The sequence below is a fragment of the Lissotriton vulgaris genome, chromosome 1_1 (genome assembly GCF_964263255.1).
Source record: "Lissotriton vulgaris chromosome 1_1, aLisVul1.2, whole genome shotgun sequence".
Lineage (NCBI taxonomy): Eukaryota > Metazoa > Chordata > Amphibia > Caudata > Salamandridae > Lissotriton > Lissotriton vulgaris.
The window spans coordinates 934,488,558-934,506,189 of record NC_141685.1 but is presented as its reverse complement, the minus strand read 5'-3'; the positions used below and the strand labels follow the sequence as shown (position 1 = coordinate 934,506,189).

Below are 17,632 nucleotides of genomic sequence, written 5' to 3'. Positions count from 1 at the left end.
TGCCAGAGAACCATCTTAAACATAACTCCTCCAAAACAAAAATACTCACAAATGTGGCCTGTCAAAATTGAGCCCATACATCCTCGCAGCCTCACGAGATAGAACTGCCTTCAGCCACTTTTACGGCAGTGATGAACCTTGTTGTGAACACATTAACTTCTCAAGTTCAAGTTTATTTATTTGTTTGATTAATTAAAATCTCACAAAAATTGCTAAAAATGTCATCGAATACAAAAGTTTTAAAATAACTAGACCTATGATTGTTATCATATCTTATACTTGCTAAACTACAATACACAGTACATTTTAAGAAAAAATTGATAAATAATTCAAATGTTACACCTGTAATATTTTTCCAACCGCACACACAAATTTTCACAAAGGCAGAATTAATAATAATAATAATAATAATAATAATAGGGGCATTTATAGAGCGCTGAGTTACGCACACCGGCGTGTCCCCGCGCTAAGGTGAGAGGGGCGGAAGCTGGGAGTTTAGCTGAGGGGCGAGCAGACTATCTGACATAAAGGTAGGTTTTTAATTTTGCGCGGAACCTAGATTCTACAGATTCAAAACGTAAACCCACCGGAAGTTTGTTCCAATGGTATGCCGCTAAGTACCTGAACGATCTGCCTCCCATGCGGGCTTTCTTCACCTTGGGAATTCTCAACAATCCCCCACCCGCAGATCTTAACACTCGAGCAGGTTCATAGGATTCAATCAAGCTCTGCAGTGGTCGGGGTGCCCTGCCATTCAGAATCCGATATTTTCAAAACAACAAATGGTCCTGAGCATACAAGAATAAGGGATACTGATATATATAGATCACAATGGAATTCTATATAGTTCAAGATTCCTTGACCGGCCGGCCAGGGAATATTTATTATTCAATAAGTTTGTAATCAAAGAGATACAACAAATACTTGATACTTGAGCTGGGGGTCGAAACGTCGACCTTAGAGTAATTCATACATGTACTTTTATGATACTATTTGGTGTGTGAATGACTCCAGGATACACTGCTAAATGTATATCTGATACCAGTGACCTGCTAGCTCACCTTGTTTGCCTGATAACTTCCCTCACTTACCTCTACCTTTACCCCTTTGTCTTCTTCTCACTGCTTGGCACAGGACTGTGCCCCAGTATAACCCTCACTTCTTGGGTTATTTGTTGTATCTCTTTGATTACAAACTTATTGAATAATAAATATTCCCTGGCCGGCCGGTCAAGGAATCTTGAACTATATAGAATTCCATTGTGATCTATATATATCAGTATCCCTTATTCTTGTATGCTCAGGACCATTTGTTGTTTTGAAAATACTTGCCGCCCATGGTCCCGAGTGATTAAATGGGTTCCCCTTGTCCTTCTTGATGATTCAGAATCCGATGGCAGATGCAGAGGGCCTTGTACTTTACTCTGCTCCTCACAGGGAGCCAGTGTAGTTTCTGCAAGGCCTCCCGCGAGGGCGCCCTTTTGGGCAGCCTAAGGATGAGACGTGCTGCCGCATTCTGCAGCACTTGAAGGCGACCAAAGCTTTTCTCAGGTGCCCCCAGGTACAGCAGGTTCGCATAATCCAACCTTGCGGTCACCAATGCATGTACCAAGGTTTTACGGGCCTCCGTGGGTAGCAGTTCCAGAACTTTCCTCAGCCTTTTCAAGATTCCGAAACACAACCCCACCACACGGTTGATTTGAGGTCCGAAAGTGAGACCTGCATCAAACCATACTCCCAGGTTTTTTGCCTCCTGACAGGGGGAGGGGGTTGGCCCCAAACAGGGAGGCCACCAAGCTGACGACCAGGCAGACTGGTCTCTCCCCACCACAAGTGCCTCTGTCTTGCTGCCGTTAAGTTTCAGACAGTTCCCAGCCATCCAATCGGCAAGATCTTTCATACACGACCGGAAGCTGTCTGCCGCAAGACAGGGCGCGTGCGACAGGGAGATGACCAGCTGCGTATCATCAGCATAGGATACTATTTGGAGGCCGTGGCTCTCTACAATGGAGGCAACAGGCGCTACATATAGATTAAAAAGGGTCGGGCTCAGAGACGAGCCCTGAGGCACGCCCTGGCCCAACGAAACTCCTTTGGAGTAGCAGTCCCCCTGCCTCACTTGGAAGCTTCTGCCCGTTAAGAAGGCCTGGATCCACCTCAGCGCAGTATCAGCGATGCCACCTCTGCTCATACACTGTAGCAATGTGGAATGTGCTACAGTGTCGAACGCCGCGCTGAGGTCCAACAGGATCAAAGCCATCGTTTGTCCCTCATCTACACCCTGTCTCAGATGTTCTGCTGCCATCAATAGGGCGGACTCTGTCGAATGGCGAGGTCTAAAGCCGAACTGCGTAGTATGGAGCAGCTCTGCCTCTTCCACATATTCCATAATTTGGGTGTTTACCACCTTCTAAGCCACTTTGGACATAAAAAGCAGGAGAGAAATGGGCCTCAGATTTTCTAACACCTCAAAACTAATGTGAGGTTTCTTCCGGAGGGGGAGCACCACTGCCTGTTTCCACCCCTAGGTAGCATGCCAGACTTAAAAGAGACATCCAGGACATGCCTTATATAAGGCTCCAGGACGTCCAGACTGTCTCCCAAACGTTTAGGGTATACCGGATCCAGAGGGGAACCAGATTTTACAGAAAGACATATCCTGACTAGCTCTTCAGGCGGGGGGGTGATGAAATTTGTAAGAAGCTCCCGGTTCTCCGTGCCCTCAGATGTAACATCAAGCTCAACCCCTGTGGAGGGAGGATTAGGGAAGGTCGAATAGATCTTTACAACCTTAGTGGAGAAATAGTCGGCGATACGATCGCAAGATTCCGTCGAACAGTTCTCCGGGTCTGCAGAAGAATCTATGGTGTCAAAGCCTTATAAATGCAGAAGAGCTCCTTGGCCGAGTTCTTTGCCCCTAATATTTTTCCTGCATAAAAGGCCACCTTCGATTTCTTAATCAGCCTATGATGTACCCGCCTTTTTTCTAAAAACAGTTCCCTGGCTTGACTGTCATACGCTACCCTCCATGATCTTTCCGCTCGCTTACATTCCGCCTTGGTCCGCCGCAGCTCACCATTAAACCATGGGGCCGTTCTCTTCGTGCGGCCGGCCGCAGATGTTCGGCTGAGTGGTGCAGTATGGTCAAGCGCCTCTTTGATACGCCTATTCAGGTTAGAATCAGCCGATTCTATGTCCTCTCCTCCTGGCTGGCCTTCCCTTGTCAGTGCTTCATTAAAATCCTCCAAGGAGAATTTTGCCCACTTCCTCCTCAAGTAGTTCAGGGGTGCCTGACTATGTTTTGTGGCCTTAATGCTATTTATGGAGAATACCACCAGAAAGTGGTCTGTCCAAGGGATCGGCTCCACTGCAGTGACCTCAACCCCTCCCCAGTTCGCAAAAACCGGGTCCAAAAGATGACCCTGACGATGAGTGGGGCTTGAGATCTTGCTGAAGGGCTTGAATGTCCCTGCAGAACTCCTCCACTCCTTTATCCCCCGGGCTATTCAGATGTAGGTTTAGGTCTCCCAGTAATAGGAATTTATCCCTACGTAACGTTGCCTCTGTCACGTTATCTAACAGACTTTCCCTGAACTTGGTACAAGACCCCGGAGGTCTATATATTAGGAAGCCTTTGATCGTCATTCCCCCATTAATTTTTATGGTGAAGGCTCCCGCCTCGCTGTCTGCGACTGGGGCCACCTCCATTAGACATCCAAGATGTTTTTTTTAAAATGATCGCAATCCCCCCTCCTTTCCCCACTGGCCTGTCCTGCCTGACCATAGAGTAATTCTCCGGCATAGCCTCGATAATATCCGAGTCAAAGAACTGGTCTAGCCACGTTTCTGTAAGAAACAGTAGATCAAACTGTCTTTCCGTGAGCTGATCGAATATATCAAGCCTATGCTTCCGCAGTGATCTCACATTAAGGAGGCCACATACTAGCGCGGCTTGCTCACCAGTGCTCTGCAATGCGGTGATGAAGCGGAACCGACAATGAGCACATTCCGCGTCCTCAACTGTCAAGCCATGCCTGCATGGACAAATGGTCTCCGGACGCAGGCTAAGGAGCAGCTCCCTGTCCCAATAGATTTTACCGTGTGGAGCAGGGGAAGTCGCTCTAGCCCGCAATCGGCCGCGGACGGGCGCAGACGGGCTCGACTTTGGCGACACTTCGGCGCGCCCGCTGCGCTTCCAGGGGGACATCCACCTTTTGTAGCCCTCAGCCCGTCTGCCTCCCAGCCACTAGACCGCTAACCGGGCCCTCGCGCAGCGGAAGTGACTGTCTCTCACCTCCACGCCCTCCGCTCAACGGTGCTAGCCACCCTGTCGGAACGAGGCGTGGAGGAAGGAAAGACAAGACAGCCGCCCCAAATGCGTCCAGGTAAGTCTGGGGAGTGCTAGGGGGGGATGGGACGCCTCAGCCGCTAAGGACTTGGCCCCACCAGAGTCTTCCGTAAAAAATACACAACTAAATTAAAATTAAAAGACTGCAGCCTTAGTAAAGCATGCGTGTACCAATTTTAAAAATCAGCGCGCTGGCGCCACACAAAGCAGCTATGGGCCCTGCCACTGCCCACTCACCATAAATATATCTTTAGGCATGTTATTAAAGCTTGCCTACATATCCTTACTCCACGGTCATTAAATAGTCTCTCAAGAGTAATTTTCCTTTCAGTTTCTAATTCAGGACACAGACATAATACATGTATAATGTTCTCTTATCCAGATTTACATAACCTGCATTGAGTATTATCTTCTGTTTTCTTCCATGGTGGTAAATGATATGAGCCCGGCAATAAGTCAAAATGTGCTTTGATAAAAATATGTTTGTTTTTCGGCGACCATGATGTAACAAGATATTCTTGTCCATTTATGATTGGCCATGCATGTTTTCTTTTTGCAAGTATATCTTTATCTTTTATCAGCGACAGATGATTAGTATGTTTCATGATTGTTTTTTAAAGCTTTCCTGGGTAACTGTTGTGAGAAAGTGCCATCTTTCCACTCTTTTTGCATTGCACATCATGAATTAAGTGCAGCTACATATCCTGGCAGCAAGTCTGGAGCACACCTCGGAGCCTCATGTGTGACACCAAAACACCATACTCATAGACAGCACCTCAACCCACACTCCTTCACTCCTGCACACAGAGTAGCTAATCACTAGACCAACAATAACATCATGTGGAGCCTTAGTAGGAAAGATCTAAAGAGCTAAAGAAATGAAAAAATATATTATGATCCCTGTTCCATTATCTACTTCCCACAAGAGCCTTATTCCCTAGCCTGGGCCCCTTTTCACTGTAGGCCGCAAATGCCTCTTCACCAGTCGGCTATTTTGTTAGACCAGAGGCTAGCATGAAACAGTAAGTCACTTCAATGTCCCTCCAGAAAGGCACAGCATTCAAAGAACGCTAGAGCGAGGAACTACAGTGTTCATCTACACATAAACACACCACTCTCCTCGACTCCCTCATTTTAACGCTTCACCTTAGACAGATAGGTTTTAGATTTGTTCTAACTTGTTTTAGGCTTGGTATTTTCCATCGATTAACAAGATTTCCGGTAACCAACGACTGGTCAACCTCACTTTGTAAATGTCCATGTGAGGAAGTGTCTCAGCAAACATTTCATGTAGTGCTTTTTTGTAAATTTTATGAAGTACAGAGAAAGATGTGGATTTTGCCGATTTTAAAGCTGTTTGGTCTTTGGCAATGCCGCCCAGCATTTACATCCCTTAAGCTTTTAGATAATGAATATGTTATGTGGTCTGTGGTAATTTTTTTAAAGAATGTAATCAGATGCATAAAACCTATTCGTTTATAAAATTTTATTGATGTAATTTCAAATGTACACTATGATGCTTTTTAATCTGCTGCTGCTGAAGTTTTTTAACTTTCATGTCAAATGCTTACTTAATTGTTTTTAATACATAACTGTTTTAGTCTGTAAAGATTATTTGTTTGCATTTCCTTTTGTGATTTCATTTGTAGAAATCGAATAAAGCTGATTGTATTGGATTGGACAGATAGGTACTCTTGCAGTCTCGATACCTTACGGAATTGTTTACGTTCGGTTTGGAATTTTATGGGTGGTTTATGAGTATTTAATGAGTGTTATTGGTGTATTGCTACGATATTTATCTGGATTCATGTTCATTTCATTTAGCAGAAATGTCAGGTTAGTGTCTGTTGGAGGTAAGTAAGTTTATTAAATCAAAGTACTGTTTAAAAAATATTTAGATGTTCCGTAATCATATTCGGCTTTCAGCGCGTTATTCGTGAACTTGCCCGTGCAATGCGTCATGAATCACGGAAGTAGAATAGCTCCCCCGCCAGTGTTCAGCACAAGTTCAAGAGGTACAATAGAACTTGGTGCACCTGGATAAAAAGGCTGTACTTGTGCATTCACACTCGTGAGATGTGCAAATTTTGGATCGGGCAGAACAGCACTGGAGAAACCTGGTAGGTGCAAAAACAACAGTGATGGACAGAATGCAGAACAATATCATACATTCACCCCAGCACAAAGATCTGGGCCTAAATCCATCGTTTTTTTGCTCACCATGCAATTCCAGTTTGAAACCAGCCATATGCAAATTAGTCTTGACCCTGTGCCCCATGGGAACAGTCCAGCCCGAACTGTCAAGCCAGGTCCTCCCTGGACTGGAAACAAGCATACAAGGACCGGTTTCGGGCTTTTATCCCTCATCAGCCTGGATAGTTTGATTCAGGTGGCATGGAGAGCATGGGACTCATGTCTGAGCATACCCATCCCACTCGGGGTGACAAATGCAAAAACAACAGTGATGGACAAAATGCAGAACAATGTCATACATTCACCCCAGTACAGAGATCTGGGCCTAAATCCATCGTTTTTTTGCTCACCATGCCATTCCAGTTTAAACCCAGCCTGGGGGTGAATGTCTTGCCATTGTACAACATTCCGTCCATCATCTTGTGTGTTTTGCTGTTCACCCTAGGTGGGAAGGGTATGCCCAGACGTCGGTCCCGTGCTCACTAGGCCACTGGAGTCAAGCTATCCTGGCTGAAGACGGCTGATAGCCAGAAACCGGTCCTAGGATGCTTGATTCCGGTCCAGGGAAGACATGGCTTGGCAGTTCGGGCTGGACTGTTCCCATGAGGCACAGGGTCAGACTGATTTGCATATGGCCATGTCTGAACTGGGGTGGCTTGGTGAGCAAAACAACGATGGATTAAACCCAGATCTGTGACTGGGGGTGAATGTTTTGCCATTGTGCAACATTCCGTCCATCATCTTGTGTCTCTTGCTGTTCACCCTATGTGGGAAGGGTATGCCCAGACGTGGGTCCCGTGCTCACTACGCCACTGGAGTCAAGCTATCCTGGCTGAAGGCGGCTGATAACCAGAAACCGGTCCTAGGATGCTTGATTCCTGTCCTGGAAAGACATGGCTTGGCAGTTCGGGCTGGACTGTTCCCATGCGGCACAGGGTCAGACTGATTTGCATATGGCCATGTCTGAACTGGGGTGGCTTGGTGAGCAAAACAACGATGGATTAAACCCAGATCTGTGACTGGGGGTGAATGTTTTGCCATTGTGCAACATTCCGTCCATCATCTTGTGTGTTTTGCTGTTCACCCTATGTAGGAAGGGTATGCCCAGACGTGGGTCCCGTGCTCACTATGCCACTGGAGTCAAGCTATCCTGGCTGAAGACGACTGATAGCCAGAAACCGGTCCTAGGATGCTATATTCCGGTCCAGGGAAGACATGGCTTGGCAGTTCGGGCTGGACTGTTCCCATGAGGCACAGGGTCAGACTGATTTGCATATGGCCATGTCTGAACTGGTGTGGCTTGGTGAGCAAAATAACGATGGATTAAACCCAGATCTGTGACTGGGGGTGAATGTTTTGCCATTGTGCAACATTCTGTCTATCATCTTGTGTGTTTTGCTGGTCACCCTATGTGGGAAGGGTATGCCCAGACGAGGGTCCCATGCTCACTACGCCACTAGACTCAAGCTATCCTGGCTGAAGACGGCTGATAGCCAGAAACCGGTCCTAGGATGCTTGATTCCGGTCCAGGGAAGACATGGCTTGGCAGTTCGGGCTGGACTGTTCCCATGAGGCACAGGGTCAGACTGATTTGCATATGGCCATGTCTGAACTGGGGTGGCTTGGTGAGCAAAATAACGATGGATTAAACCCAGATCTGTGACTGGGGGTGAATGTTTTGCCATTGTGCAACATTCCGTCCATCATCTTGTGTGTTTTGCTGTTCACCCTATGTAGGAAGGGTATGCCCAGACGTGGGTCCCGTGCTCACTATGCCACTGGAATCAAGCTATCCTGGCTGAAGATGACTGATAGCCAGAAACCGGTCCTAGGATGCTTGATTCCAGTCCAGGGAAGACATGGCTTGGCAGTTCCGGCTGGACTGTTCTACACATGGTATGAGATGGGTCCATTTGACTCCAAGGCCTTCCAGATTTACTTCCTTGGTCCCGGAGGAAGGGTGCACCTTCTGGTAATCGAGGGGCGCTGCACCATCTGCCCTGGAGATCTAACTTGTCAGAGACCTTCTGTGAGAAGCTCAAGGCCTACACAAGCAATCTTGGCTTTGGAGGGCTTGAAACAACACTCTGTTGCTTGGTAAACCGGGTCATTTGATGACTGGAAAAGGAATTGGCTCTCATGGAGGCAAGATCCATAAGTGTGGCCATTTTTCCTTTGATTTGTAAGCAACAAGGTCTGGTTACGGACTAATTAATTGCTATTGATCTGCAGTTGCAGCCGAACATCACTTGATGGACAACGATCTATCGGCACAGTGAATTATGAAAGTAATTCCTCCACAGATATCACAGAAACATTGTTTGCTACATTGTGGGATGACAGGAAATTGATGCCTTGGTATTGACCTGGGTAGCAAAATCTGTACTCTGCTTTAAACAACTTTCCATGAGGCTGGAGGTCCTCTTGACCCTCTTCAATGTGTTTTTGAAAAATTCTCAGACAAGGCCTTTGGATGAAATGTCCAGGTTTTCTAATATATGCGGGTTTGAGCACATTTGTGGTTAAAGGGAGTAAAACACATCGAAGATCTATTTTCAATATTTTACAACACCATCTGAAGTTAACTGCAAAGTTGTTTAAAGAAGTATGAGCAGATAACAAGTTTTTCATCTTCCAAGGGAGGAGCAGCATTTCCTCTATTTTAAGCATCCTTCTAAAACGGTGTTTTCATCAACAGTGGAGGGGTAGCTGAATACAAAGGCGCAGAAAGCAGGGCCAGATGTGGGCTTTCATTTTCACTTGACTCGTGAGGCAATCAGCAGTGAGAGTTTTGTTTCTGGTCACATGAAATCATCAAAGCGGCTGGGTGGTGGAAGGTGCCAAGCATTTCAACTTTATGAAGGGTGCCTCCAGAGAATCTGAGCTTTGTTGGTAAGACAGGGTGAACATTACCTCTCACAGTGGCCTACCTGTGCAGCAAATGAGTCGTTTGTTTTCAGTGAGGGGATTGTTAGGAGGCAATGACTTTTACATTCAAAGCATAAGTGGTAGATGTAAAATGCTACTTTCATTATTTGGTTGGCAAAGATGGTGGGAGGTTTTCCTGCTGTGCATTGAGTGATTTTGTTTAATGTTTGGGTGCATAGCCTAGTTGCCAGGGAAGTCAAGTGGGCAATGAAAACGAGGTTATTCTGAGATTAGGAAGCGTTGCAAGTTCCTCTCAGTTGAAGAATGAAAGTATCTTCAGAAAATTCAGAAGTTCAATTGAGGACAGCAGAGTGCCTATGTGGAGATGGGAAGTCTGGTCTGGGCTCTGATGGTCTTCCAGGGTAGCACCGCAGTGAAGAGGCATTGGAATGAGTAATGCCTGACGCTAGCATCTGTGCCTTTATCAAAATCCAGATTCTCAGTCCTCGGCTACCTGGTGGGTGTCTGCAGGGCTGGTGGCAGCCTTTCCTGCATTTTGAGACACAGCCCTGGTCAGTGGCCCGGAAGCATAAAATCCATGTTGTTCCCTAATAACCAATCCCTGTTTTATACCAACATATGCGTGAGAGAGACGCCTCTTAGCACATCCTACAGTTTTGTGATCACATAGAACAGCGGTGAGTCAAGGAAACTAAGGGAGTCTTGGCTAACATGTGCTTGTAACAAGATCTGGCACATTGGGATAGTGAGGAGAAGCAACAGTGTCACACATATACACTACTACCAAGTACCCCCGCACGCCAAAATCTGAAGAAAAGGCCCGTCAAGGGCTGACGAAGCTCACCATGGTAACTATAGGTGCTCTGCTGGACAGGCATAACTGCACTGAGCAAACTACCTCATAACCACCCTCCTCCTGTCTCCAGGGAAACGCACTCCTCTTCTGAAGGTTGTGTCTGCAACCTGTGCCCTGAGGCGCTAGGTACCAGCAACCATAGGTCCTTGTAGTGAGACAGTAAGCAGACCACACTATTCACATACAGGTTCACAGCACCTGCAGCCTGGGAGGCCGCAGTGACATGGGAGAACCCTGGGTGCAAGAATGCCCTGACCGTGAGTGACCCGCCTACTCACGCCCTCTGTCCCTGACCATGGGGGATTCACAGGCAAAGGTGGCCAAAGGGACCAGGGTGCCCCAAAACCTTTACCACAAATGGGAAAGCTATGTCTTTGTTTCATGTTTTCTATAGAGTGGACCCTATCATATTCAAAAACAATTGTGCAGCTCCTACTTGACCCACAAATGGACTAAACGGTAATAAAGCAAAAATCCCATATAGACTCACACACCGGCTTAAAACTGGATGCAAGGTTCTCAAATAGATTACGAATTTGGTTCAGTGTGAAGTACTGAGCTATATAGGTCTCCAATTGGGAAGCGGTCAACATGACATAGCGTAATGTTGTAATCTCAAAAATTACGTACAACAAGCATAATGCAGATTGTCAGAATTTACACCAGATTAAGCCGGCGTAGATAAAAGCTGACTCTGCCTACTAAGAAGCCATTTTGGTACCCAGTTGCCTTAGATTTCACTGTGTTACAATACCCTTGGAGGACCACCACCCCTGGGTATGAAGAATAAGAGAAATGGTAAATATGTGCTTGTTCTTGGCCCCGCCCCTTGGCTGCGATGTATACCTAATTCTGGGCAGGAGAAAAACTAGACTGCAACCACTGCAGTTTGCTCAAACCATCCTCCGCTCCTACTCTGATGCAACCAGTACTTACATTCTTATGTCAGAAAAGGTTTTCCCCATTCTATGTCTATGGGGAAAAGGGTCTTATATATTTCGCTACATTGACAGTGTGTTTTTGTTCTTGCCTTGCGACATCAGAAGTAGCTCTGATTTATGGAAAGGCTCAGAGATGCAACCTTCTTGAAGCATGGCTGTAGGCTAACACTGTCCCAGCCAATCACTGTAGGGAAAACAATGAATTGCATATTCACCTTATGTCGGCTTATAGGACATCTGCTGGGGCCACATCTTGAAACCTTTCACTATAAAGCATCATTTATATTGTTGTATTAACCGGAGCACAATTGGCACATTCGCTTTCTGAACTACACCTCTGGCTGGACAGAGGCCTTTTATATGAAATAGCTTTACTTTGGTGCCTAGAGCCAACCTTTTCACCGCAACCTATGGGTTAGGACTTGACGCTTCGACCCCAGTTGCCACTTGAGAGTTGATAAAAGTACAAAAGTCCTACCGAGCAATTCCAGACCCCGAACCCAAAATCTGGTCCATCGGTAAAATTGAAACTGCAATGGGTTCCCCACATCTGCCGTAAATCCTGGCACCCCGTGATGGTTCTCCTCCTACCAGGCCCGGTTCTTCTATAGCTTAGATGCGCCCTATACCCACACCCCACTGACAGCTCCCAGCCTCTCCTTTTGTGAGACCATGGCCCCTTGCCCCTATCACTGTGTGTGACCACACCTTGTGTCAGACTGTCTGTCATGTCTCATCCTCTGTTAGGCCGTCATCCCTGAGTGTCAGATCACACCGTGCGTCTACCAGTCAGGCCTCCATCCTCTCCCACTGTGAGGGCCCTATCTTTCTATTTAGATCCCATTCTCCCTGACAGGGCCTTGTCCACCCCCTGCATCTTGTCTAGATTCTGTCTCGCCAGCCCCTCGCCTACCTCCGCCAGTCAGCCCTGCATCCTCTGCCGCTGTGAGGTCCCTAAGCACCCTCCCCCGCCCCGCCAGGCTCCGCCACACCCCATGCCAGGCCCGCAGCTCTGTCTCTGTGTCAGGGCTAGATTCTCTCAGCTTGCCAGGGCTGGGGCCCGCGCACCCTGTCTCTGAAGGACCCGTCGGGCCCTTGTTCCCCTCTAACTCCCAGCCCCAGTGTTAGGCCCCGGTCGGTGTCTATTTCCCTCTCTGCCCGGCTCTGCTTTCCTGTCAGGGCTTGAATCCTCTCTGTGGCGGCCCCTGGTCACGGGGCCTGATCCCATCCTCAGGCATACCCTGCGCCCTCTCCCCATCACACTGCAAGGCGCCACGCTCCCTCCCCCGGACCTTTTTACCCCACTGACAGCTTCGACTCTACTCTCACCTCCACTCCATGCGGGGGCGCAGCTACTAGTGCGGCAAGAGCAGTGGCACCGGGCCCGCTGTGTGACGGGCCAATCAGGATATGGTTCATTAATACTCCTAAACCACGGTGTGGGGCACAGTCATCTTCGCACCATTGGGCCCTGCATAAGCCGCGGTTCCGTGTCACCTTGAGAGCGGTTGGCAGGAGTCCCTGAAGCCCGCTGTGCCCGCATAGCGCCCTGAAACTAAAGCAGATCCGGAGGCGCCGAACCCCGCCCCCCTGCCGCACGCGCAGCACACTCCCCACACTTGCACCGTACCATGGAGCTCTGGCAGCCTGCCTGTCATGCGGCAGCAAAGGGGCTGGGCGGGGATGGATCTGCGCTGGCTGCTCGGTCGAGTCCCGGCTCTCTGGGACTAGGACAGGTTCACGCACACTGGACAGGGTGGCCTCTCAGCGTGCACGTGTGCCGGGCTCACTGGGACTAGGACAGGTTCATGCACACTGGACAGGGTAAGCTATTCAGGGTGCACTTGTGCCAGGCTCACTGGGACTAGGACAGGTTCATGCACACTGGACAGGGTGGGCCTCTCGGGGTGCATTTGTGCCGGGCTCACTGGTACCAGGAGAGGTTAATGCAAACTGGACAGGGTGGGCTCCTTGCTATGCACTCTGTGACTAGGACAGTTTCATGCACACTGGACAGGGTGGGCTCCTTGCTATGCACTCTGGGACTAGGACAGTTTCATGCACACTGGACAGGGTGGGCCTCTTGGGTGCACTTGTGCCGGACTCACTGGGACAGATTACTTGCACCTGTGACAGCGCGGTTGGGTGGGGGGAGGCGAGCTCTAGGGCTGCACGCGCGCGGGGGTGAAACGGTTAAATCAAGTGGGAAAGGAGGCGCGGTTTGGTCTGCGCGTGCCTGCCTGATTTATTCATTGGCCTCATATTGAATGTGGCCCCCCTGAGAGGTTGAGGGACTCTTGAGCCCCCCCCCCCCCCCCCAGCGGCCAGCGCAGAAGGGGATGTAGGGGGCTGATGCACGTCTATCTGCCTGGCAGGAACTAGGGCAGGCGCAGGCCCATCATGCGCACAGTATGGGGGGGCTTGGATTGCACGTGTGTAAGAGACTAGGGCAGGCCCATCATGCGCACAGTATAGGAAGGCCCCCTCGGATTGCACGTGTGTCAATAAGGCAGGCCCATCATGCGCACAGTATGAGCGGCGGGGGGGGGGGGGGGGGCTAGGATTGCTCGTGTGTCAGAGACCAGGGTAGGTCCATCGTGCGCACAGTATAGGGAGCCCCCCTCGGATTGCACGTGTGTAAGAGACCAGGGTAGGTCCATCATGCGCACAGTATAGGGAGGCCCCCTCGGATTGCACGTGTGTCTGAGACCAGGGCAGGCCCATCATGCGCACAGTATAGGGAGAGCCCCTCGGATAGCACGTGTGTGTCAGAGACCAGGGCAGGCCCAGCATGCGCACAGTATAGGGGGCTTCTCGGGCTGCTCATGCGCCAGGCCATTGCGGCGCAGACAAGTCATGCAGGGTGGCGTGCACTCACCAGCTGAAGGGGTCCGGCCGCAGCTGCCGGTGCAGGGCGACGGAGAATCCGAAGAGACTGCCCGGTGGCCCATCCTTGGAGATAGTCCCAGTGGTGTCCAGGTTGAAGGCTCCAAGCAGAGACAGCTGTTGCAGGCAGAGACATGAGACTAGAAGCCAGGCCCTGGGGTGCACTGGGGAGGCAGGCATGCTGCAGAACTTCTGTGAGAAGGATCGGCCCTTCTTCAGAAACAGTGAAAAGAACGCAGCTCCTGCAGAAACCAGTGTTGGCGCTATACTTAGTCTCCCGCTGCACGCAGTGCCTCCAATCCTGGACTGTACTCCAGCCGAAAACAGTGAACGCTCCCCTGCAGGGTGCCTGGGCTTTGGAAATGGAGCACCACTGGCTAAAACCAGGAAAGCAAGTGCTTCAGGACCTGAGCAAGTGATTTGAACCAGTGACTCGATTCTTCCTGGAACCAGTGCATATGTTTCCTTGTGCTTTCATTTCCAAGTGAAACCAGTGCGTTTATTTCCTCTTGAAATCCAGTGCGTCTAACCGTTACCGAGAACTATCAGTCTGTTTTACAAATGAAAACCAACTCCTTTCTTCCCACGTGGAATCAGTGTGTCTATTCCCTTGTGAAAATGGTGCTCCTATTTCTAAGTGAAAATCCGTGCGTCTATTTCCTCGTGATTTCAGTGCGTAGTTATCCTCGTGAAATCAGGTCTTCTAGTCCTCTTTTAAAATCCCAGTTAATATATTCCTCGTAAAACCAGTGTATTTTCCCTGTGAAACCAGTGCAGCTATATCCTTTTGGGACCAAAAGTCTCCGAAAGTAGTTCTATCAATTTCCTGTGAAACCGACGTTTCGTATTCCTCGTGAAAACAACGGGTACCTTTCCCCGTGAACCCGATTCGTCTGTTCTACAAGTAATCACTCCCTCGTGTAATTCAAGTATTTCCCCTAGTCCGCGCCTATCTTGGAATAGAGACGGCTCCCTTCCTGAGAGAACCACGGTTGCTGCTCTCGGCGTCTCTATCCTGGGGATACCGGTACTGGTGGTACTGGTGGTGACGCCAGCCCCTCTCGTCCTGGTGACAGCGGCGTCTCAATCCTGAGGATACCGGTAATGGTGTTCCCGGTGGCAGCGGTACCTCTATGTTCGCAGTGGCTCCTGAAACTCTCTTTCTTGAGTCACCCTCCTTTGTGACACCGGCCCCTCTCTTCCTGGTGACACCGGTCCCTCTGTTCCTGGTGACACCGGTCCCTCTGTTCCTGGTGACACCGGTCCCTCTGTTCCTGGTGACACCGGTCTCTCTGTTCCCAGTGGCGCTCGCTCCTGGGCACCCCGGCGCTCCTGCTTGCAGTGACAGCGGCGGTCTCCGCCCAGTGCTTGCCCGGCTTGCGTCCGTCCGTCTGTCCGGCCGGCGAGTGGCGGTGGCTCTGCTTGTGCTCAGACCCAGCGGAGGTCCGGGCTGCCCTCCGGCAGGCGGTGGCACGCTTCGGGCAGAAGGGGAGCCCCCGGCCGGTTCCTCTGCCAGGCTGGGTCTGGCACACACTGGAGCTCAGAGAGCAGAGGGAGCGCACACTGCCACCGGAATCCCACGCCCACCATGGAAGACAGCGAGGGGGGGAGGGAGCAGGTGGAAGGACGGGGGGAGGGCAGAGGGTGGGAGAGGACACGGAGCGAGAGAGAGGGGTGGCGAGACACGAGGATGAGAGGAGGCAAAAGGAAGGTGGAAAAAGAGAAAACTGAGGTGGTGGAGGGGAGGGGGGGAGTAATGGGGGGGGGGGGGGGGGAGAGAAGGGAAAGGGGTAAAGAGTAGTGAGACTAAAGCGGTCGGGGGTCTGATGGTGACTGGCCAAAAAATAATGTTTTTATAAATAGCTTTAATACAAAACGCAGTCCACCACAGTACTATTTTTATATACAATAATTTTTCCTCAGTCGAAGTCAATACTGATTTTAGTGACCTCTGAATGGAGCTGAGTCATCACCAGCGGGAATTTAAATCCACAACTCACACACAGTTTATCATTTAACTCGTTCTACTATTTGTTAAAAACACAATATGGACAGTGGACCACTTTTAGCACCCTATCAGCACCAATCCATCTGTTACCAATATATACATTTGGGTTGTCTTTCAAAAAGCGTGCAATTTCCAGAATACTCCCTGTCCGGAGAGTATATCCCAACTGCTTTGGGAAGAACAATGTTACACCAAGTTCTGAAATGCACCACTTCAACAATCAAATTGACACCATGTGTCGGTGAAGGAGTCTATGTTCAGACGAAATAATCCAAATAAGAGAACGCTGAGTCCGAAATTGCAAACAAGTGTTCAGGGTTCCTTTAATGTTCCAATTCAAAAACCAGCCAACGCGTTTCGTTCCGTCAAGCGGAACTTCTTCAGGGCGTAATGATAGTTGACAAATGTAGGGGTTTTCTGAGCCGGGATAACAAACTGTCGTAAATATCTATGTCCTGTGTCTGGATATTGGTGACTGAATTAGGTCACTTGAAGCGGTCGGAGAAGACTTGGCGCGTGAATCGTTGACACGCCAACCGGGGGCATCGAATGGGACCCTGACAGGTAACTACCTGAATGTGACTGTTTCCTCAGAGCCGACTAGGGATCTATGAATCTGAACAATTGACAGTGAACAATACGTACATTTCACATATTTTAAGGTTAACATCCAGCAATAAACTGCACAGCCTATTGTCAATAAAGATGAAAACATGAAAAAACAAAAATAGCAGGAAGGCTTTCACAAGGAGCTTTTTCCCTTGGAAGATATAAGGCAACTACCTTTTCCGATCTTGGCTTCAAGTGACCTAATTCAGTCACCAATATCCAGACACAGGACATAGATATTTACGACAGTTTGTTATCCCGGCTCAGAAAACCCCTACATTTGTCAACTATCATTACGCCCTGAAGAATTTCCGCTTGACGGAACGAAACGCGTTGGCTGGTTTTTCAATTGGAACATTAAAGGAACCCTGAACACTTGTTTGCAATTTCGGACTCAGCGTTCTCTTATTTGGATTATTTCGTCTGAACATAGACTCCTTCACCGACACATGGTGTCAATTTGATTGTTGAAGTGGTGAATTTCAGAACTTGGTGTAACATCGTTCTACTATTTGGCCGGCAACTAAACGACGTGACAACAGTGAAAAACTTTCGAGATTACACCAGATTAAGAGCGAAGCGAGAGAAAGGGACACAGAAGTGGGGATGAGTAAATAAAGAAGAGAAGAGAGCCGATAGGTAGTGAAAGAGAGACACCGGGGAAAAGAGACTGCGATAAGAGCTGAGAGACATTCAAGTATCTGTCAGGGAGAAAAGATAACGAGTCAGAGAGGGAAACATGGAGAGGTGGGAGGGGGTCAAAGTATGCCTGTACAGGTCTAACCCCTGTCTGCACGGTTCCACCCTTACCTTGAGTACTCGGGTCTGCCTGGCTCGCATCCTTGCCTAACTTGGACACAGGCTAAGCCTTTACTATGAATCCGAATGTGTTTTAGTTTTTTG

The 17,632-nt window shown here is 49.0% G+C and overlaps 1 protein-coding gene across 4 annotated transcripts in view; it reads right to left on the bottom strand.

Annotated features, from left to right (window-relative positions):
* ITGA7 (integrin subunit alpha 7) overlaps positions 1 to 15,647 on the bottom strand; it is a 307,450-nt gene extending 291,803 nt beyond the window's left edge. For 3 of the 4 annotated variants that reach the window (XM_086959132.1, XM_086959131.1, XM_086959130.1), the window contains exon 1: positions 14,105 to 14,557. In XM_086959132.1, coding sequence (XP_086815258.1) covers positions 14,105 to 14,292 — 188 coding nt within the window. In that variant the 5' untranslated portion in view covers positions 14,293 to 14,557. Of the gene's footprint in view, positions 1 to 14,104 lie in introns of all 4 variants that reach the window. The other variant, XM_086959129.1, reaches the window with a different exon arrangement.
* Between the last annotated feature and the right edge of the window lie 1,985 nt (positions 15,648 to 17,632).